Source organism: Poecilia formosa, unplaced genomic scaffold (genome assembly GCF_000485575.1).
Source record: "Poecilia formosa unplaced genomic scaffold, Poecilia_formosa-5.1.2 Scaffold990, whole genome shotgun sequence".
Taxonomy (NCBI): domain Eukaryota; kingdom Metazoa; phylum Chordata; class Actinopteri; order Cyprinodontiformes; family Poeciliidae; genus Poecilia; species Poecilia formosa.
The window spans coordinates 14,924-21,369 of NW_006800929.1; the positions used below are offsets into that span (position 1 = coordinate 14,924).

At 36.8% G+C, this 6,446-nt stretch overlaps 1 protein-coding gene across 1 annotated transcript; it reads right to left on the reverse strand.

Annotated features, from left to right (window-relative positions):
• Positions 1-278: 278 nt before the first annotated feature.
• LOC103132311 (three-finger toxin MALT0070C-like) lies at positions 279-1,474 on the reverse strand. Its single transcript, XM_007544094.2, has 3 exons — positions 1,321-1,474; positions 704-811; positions 279-568 (listed from the first exon to the last, which is right to left on the reverse strand). The coding sequence occupies exons 1-3, from the start codon at positions 1,367-1,369 to the stop codon at positions 420-422; spliced, it is 306 nt and encodes a 101-aa protein (XP_007544156.1). The 5' UTR covers positions 1,370-1,474; the 3' UTR covers positions 279-419.
• Between the last annotated feature and the right edge of the window lie 4,972 nt (positions 1,475-6,446).

Genomic DNA, 6,446 nt, shown 5'->3' on the forward strand with positions numbered 1-6,446 from the left:
AGGTAAAAGCTCTGTTGGGGCCTGCAACTCCAAGGAGGAGCTTTGTGCAAATAGTCAGCACTTTGTGTGAGCAACCGTTTAACTTCAAAAATGTATCAAACATGCATGAAAAAATCAAAGCAACATTCCAGGTATGTTTGTGATGACAAGATAATATTATACCATAATATAAAGAGCTGATCAAATTATCTTTAAAAATGTCTATATTGAAAAGACCACATAACAGCAATTTGTTTGAACATTTGGTTAGTTTATTCTTTCATGGCTTACAAATCCAGTTTTGTTTAAAAGAGACATATGTGTTTTACATGATGAATATAAATGCTGCATATCTGTCCTGACTGCATGTTTGTTGTCAACTCAGCGTAACTGTTAATAGACAAAACAATAAACCAGAACAGGATCATGATTTCAGAGCCTTAAATAAAGAGCATCATAAGGGCTGAAGACAGGAGCAGCAGGGTGACACCGGGTCCAGTTGGTACGGCACCGTTGCACAAGTCCTTGTCACAGCACTTTATGGGAGAAATGCATGCTGCCTTTTGCAAGCAGCCCTTGTCAATCAATCCTGTAAGTGCAAGAAAACTTCTCAATAGTATTCATAAATATGCTCTATAATGTCCACAAAAAGCTCAAACATGTTAAATCTTTTTACAAGTGATCAATTCAAGCAGCACAGATTCTCATACATTTAAAAGCTTACCTTCTGCCTTGACAGAAGCACATCGGTCGAAACCAGCAGGACAAGTCATAACACCTGTGCAGGTATTGGGTTCAGCTGCGAAATATGCGTAGCATCTTAATCCGGATGCTAAATGAAGAACCAAAAGAATTAAACATCATTATCAATAACAACAAAAACAAGCTAAGAACTTGACAGATGTGTGTCTTTTATATTAAACATCAAAGCCGCTTAAATACAAATTTTCAATTAAATGAAAAGAAAGTCTTAAAGTCTTTAACAGTGAAAACATAAGGAAATTGTTTGTACTGTTGAACACGGCATTAAGACAGTCCCGTCCGAACTGTTAATACAGAATTCAGTACATTTCTATATACATTTTTACAGAAATGAGTAAATCAATCAATTAATCAATCAATAAAAACAAGACTCAAAATTTGGTTTAAAATCTCAAAATGTATAAAATCCAGTTCAAATATTTTATAAACTAATAATGAGAGCTTTAAAGAAATATTTGACTTACAGCTTTGAATCAAGTCATAGAGAAACTCCTAAACTTTAGGAGAAAACCTGAATTGCTTATAAAACCTAATCGTTCTTTATTTCCCAATTTTTTGTTAAATTCAAGAAATTCTTACCAACAGAAAAAGTTACAAACAGGACAAGAACTCCGTAAAGCTTCATCATGAACGTAGGCTGTGCGAAGGAAAAACGTTTTCTTTCAGTCCTTTTTTCTTTCACTTCCTTTTCCTCAGTAAGCCCGCTCCACTGGGACCTGAATATAAAGAGCACTTGAATGACATCATGGCCCTCATAAAAACTCAGCATTACTTTCAGTTCTGACATGTGTTTATTCAGGATATTGGAATATTGTATTTAGAAAAAGAAACGCAAACTTGTAAAAGTCAATAAATGTATATTAACAGATCTCTGAAGTTGTATTTCCTCCTTGGAAAGTTTAAAGCTTCTTAATGACCCTCACCTAAAAAATATTACTGTCTGATATGGAAAAAAACAACAAAAACAAACACTGTCAACGTTAACAGGCTTCTACTATCTTTAATCTTGACTGATGAACAGGTCAAGGTTAATGCTCCCGTTAGACAAACCGAACTCTCCTATAGTTTTTAGAGTCTAAGATTATGTGGGAAAAAGCTTTAATAACAAAAGCCATTTTAGTATTTCAAAATAAGTGTAATATGTTCAGCTGAGATTCAGTGGTGGAGAAAGTACTCAAAAAATTTACTTAAGTAAAAGTACAAATACACAGACAAAAATGTACTCAAGTAAAATTAAAACTACCACATTAACATTTGTACTTAAGTAAAAGTAAAAAAGCACTGGCTTTTAAAAATACTTAAGTATTAAAAGTAAAAGTACTTGCTGAATGCATTACCTAATCCCTAATACAATATAATTAAGGGAACAGATCGTATTTAATTTTAACACATTAGAAATGTGCCATTTTAATGAACAATGCCACAGATAAAGCATGTTTTATTGCATTTACTCTGTAACACTGTAACACAGAGTAGATATGTGATTCTAGATATGTGATTCTATGCATCATAATTTCAGGGATGGAAACATCTCGTCTCCTGTCCTAACATAGCTTTTTTTTTTGCCACTAGTGACATTTATTTTGAAAGAAATCCAACAGAAAGGGGATGGAAAGAAGGTGGGTGGGGGAGGACATGCAACCGAGGAGCCACGTAGCAGAGTTGTAGTCAAGACCACCTACCCAAGACCAAGTCAAGACCAGCACCCCGCGCTACATGACACACACACAAAAAAAATTTTACCTAACAAAATTGCTTCTCAAATTGATCTGAAAGATCCACATTCCCATAAAACACCTAGATATTAAATACTTAGAACTGAAATAAATTTAGTCAGTAAAGATCCGTCCAGAAGAATCGGATCGTTCCTGAATGTCATATCAATGCAGACTTTGGTCACAGCGTTGTCCCATAAATGCGACACCTCAGTCAACACCTCCACACAATAATTCAGCGCATGAGTGACAACTTTTTTTCATCGCAGATGCAACATGTCTCTCTGTACAGCTAGCTTTGCTAGCATCACGTCCACAGATCTTACCTGTCTTTAAGCTTTCCTTCCAAGTGACGCAAAAAGTTGGACGAAGTCCCCACCGTCTGTGAAAGCGACGGTATGGCGACATGTATCTTGTGTATCCTGTGATTTATGCAGCGCTATAATATTACTGACGATTAGACAGACATCTTCTCCCGTTCAGAGGAAACCACTGCATGTCTGGAGCTCCGCGTGCGAGTAAAGGGGGAGCGACAACAGAGACTTAACTCACGTTATTACTTGGATTTTACGGCGCCACCTTAAGTCCCTGAACTTAACATTTTTAACGGACAAAAAGCGCAACGCGACTTGGATGTAACGAGTAACGCGACACTTTTGTAGAAATGTAGTGAAGTAGAAAATACAGATACTTACTGTAAAATGTAGTGGAGTAAAAGTAGAAAGTACCCATTATTAAATCTACTTATGTAAAGTACAGATACACGAAAATTGTACTTAAGTACAGTAACAAAGTACTTCTACTTCGTTACTTCCCACCACTGCTGAGATTGCATATTACTTTAAAAAAACTAATATTACAATAGATAATCCATTAAAATTTAGTCGGTATATCATTCAAATGTGTCACCTTTTTTTTAACGGTCAAAACTGGAAACAGTTTCCCAATCCCGTTGTCTTGACAACGGCTCAACGTCATTATCCGCGCCTGGGTGACGTCCAGGCCTGCGCCGCTATGTTTTGAAAAGCCTGTGGAGATTCAGACTTCTACCTTGACCACTTTCGTTCTGACCGATTTTTATCCAGGTTTTAATAATAATTCGGTTAGGAAATGGAATGTGAACATTCCAAAATCTGTGAAAAAGCCCTGCACTACTCAGACCTCCATCAGCTCCATCAACTTTGGAGGACTGAGCAGCAGCAACAGCAGCAGCAGCAGCAGCAGACCTCAGTGTGGGATTAAACCAAATTCTGGAGAACAGGTGTTCTGTTTAGAACATCAGCTCTCGAGAGGAAAGGTGAAGTCTGCTACTTAAGTCATTGCATATCCGACATGTCATCTGTAGCTTGCTTAATGCAACTCTCCCAGAATTCAGTTTCTCTGATAATGTCACATGAATATTGATTTTTAAAACACAGCTGTTATTTCATGGGGATTTTGTGACCCACACAATCATTGACAAAACTTTTGATATACCAGCACACAATCACTGGGAAAAAAGTTACAGCTAAAAGAATCATCTACTGAAATATTGCTGTGCCCAGTTATATTAATTGAAAGTTGAGAAGAAGGAAGAAGTGTGATAGAAAAAGTTGATTATGTAACAGGGATAGTTGAACCGTAATGGGTAGATTTGGACTCAAAGTCCACAGAAGAGTTGGTGTGGGATATTGTATTTTATTCAGACATCAAGGTAATAGAGTCTGGATGAAGAGTAAGTAATCGAAGTTGCTTGAGGTACTGGTTGAAGTTTTCACAGTGCAAAATTTAGGATGCCATGTCATCTTCAGAGCTGCCATTTGCAAGAAATTTTTAAATATTTCATGTTTCGTCCTGCTGACAAGCTTTATGGAGTTCAATAGCAAATTCAAAGTGAACGTTCACCTTTTGTTGAGAAACAACTTGTGATCCCACCAGTGCAATACCTAAAGGACATACAGGATTCCCGAAAAGCATTCTCTAATGTGTAACCTTTTAATCCACATGATAAAGAAACACAAAAAAACTCAAACTGATCCCACAAAGCTGGGAGCATCGAATTGTCTAAAATGTCTTGATATGATGAAGCCTCAGAGTTCTTCTTACTGGAAATAGGGTTAGAGTTAGCCCAGCTCCTGAAAGACAACCCCACATCATGATCCCCCCTCCACCAAACTTTACATTTGGCACAATGCAGTCAGACAAATTCAGTTCTCCTGGCAACCACCAAACCCAAACTCGCCCATCATATTGCCAGATGGAGAAGCACGATTTATTACTCCAGAGAACAGGTCTCCACTGCTCTATAGTCCAGTGGCAGCATGCTTTGCATCACTCCAGGCATACACCGAGTACAAAGGGGGCGTGTCAGATGAAGCCCCGCTTCGATGCTTGTGTCATCTTGCTGAAAAACACGTGACTGAGGATACCTCACATTGCACGGGTCACGTGACTGCTACATTTTGCGTGTCGGTTTTCAAAAGCATGATGAGCCGTACCGCTTCATTTATTGTATTTGATCGCGCATCAGAGGAGTATTTGTTTTCAGCAGTGGCCGAAATAAAAGGAACCTTGACCAACATAGTTCATGTGTTTTAATGATTTTGATGACGGCACTCATCAAAATGTAATGTTTGTTACTGGTTTTCTCAATTGTTGATTATGGTATATTTTATGACTTTATATTTGTGTGTTTTTATTATGTAAAGCACTTTGAAACTATAGTTTCATCCGAGAGGCTGTCCTTGTCAAATGGCGTTTTGACTAAAGTCCGAAGGGTTGGACAGCTTTTTATTTCTCTTTCTCACTGTTTACGTTTTAATGATCTAAAGCCCCCCGGAAAACGTGTTAGAGTCCCAGTTAAACGACATTTAAATGAAGTCCTAAAAGATGTGCTGGTTTTAATGTTTTTTTTTTTTTAAATCTCTTTCTCTTTCTCACTGTTTATTACATGCTGTTTTTATTTTAATTATGTAAAGCACTTTGAAATGCCTTGCTGTTGAAATGTGCTATACAAATAAAATTTGATTGATTGATTGATTGTTGCTGAAATGTGCTACACAGATAAACTTGATTGAAATAGAACCAGCAAGAGGGAAAAAAATATGACATCTGGGGATACTTTGAGATGATCGCTCACAAGATTATTAAATAGAAATAATTAACCCCTTCACCTCCGAAATTCTCACCTTCTTGAAATTTTCACTATCTCATTATTCTGCAAAGATATATTATGCTTGCACAGCAGAAAGAGTAAAATTTTGCCCTGATGAGTAAAAATATAAAGGATCAGAGAGCTGATAGAAATCCAAGAAAAAGAGAATTTTTGAAGAATTTTAGTTTTTCAGGAGGCAAATCAAAACTCAAAGAATGTCTGCCCCAACAAGCTCTGCACTCTGAATACACTAAAACAAATGTCTATTGTGAAATCAGTCAATGACAAAAGAAAACAGCCACTGGCAGTCAACATATACCAGGATTGGCTAAAAATAATTTTAATAACTAAAAAAAAGATTAGTTAAATAGGACTTAATTGACTGTCCTGTTACTAAACATGAGTTTGACAAAAACATTGTGACAATATTGCATTTACTAATGTTTTTTAAGTATGTCTGTCTGAGTGACAAGGCTGCCACAGTTTCAACAGCAGATGTCACGAGTGAGAAATGAATGAACCACCAAGTAATAAACCTTTGGGCAAAGCAATGGACTGGGAAGCTTCATTGCTTTACAAGGCTTCATTTGGCCATCACTAAATTTCACGACTGAATCCTAGCCCAGAACCAACACAACATCACATGAGGAGCAGGACCCAACAACAACGATAATTCCCCAGCGTTGCCATGACAACCAGCCTTACAGAAATATCAGTCCTTATATGACATCTCCCCTTTTTTTTTTTTTTTTTTTGTGTCCTTCCATAACACTTTGTAACAAGTTTATATATGTATATAACCAGGGAGACAAACAGTACAAATTATAACATCAAAATTACAAATTATAACATCAAAA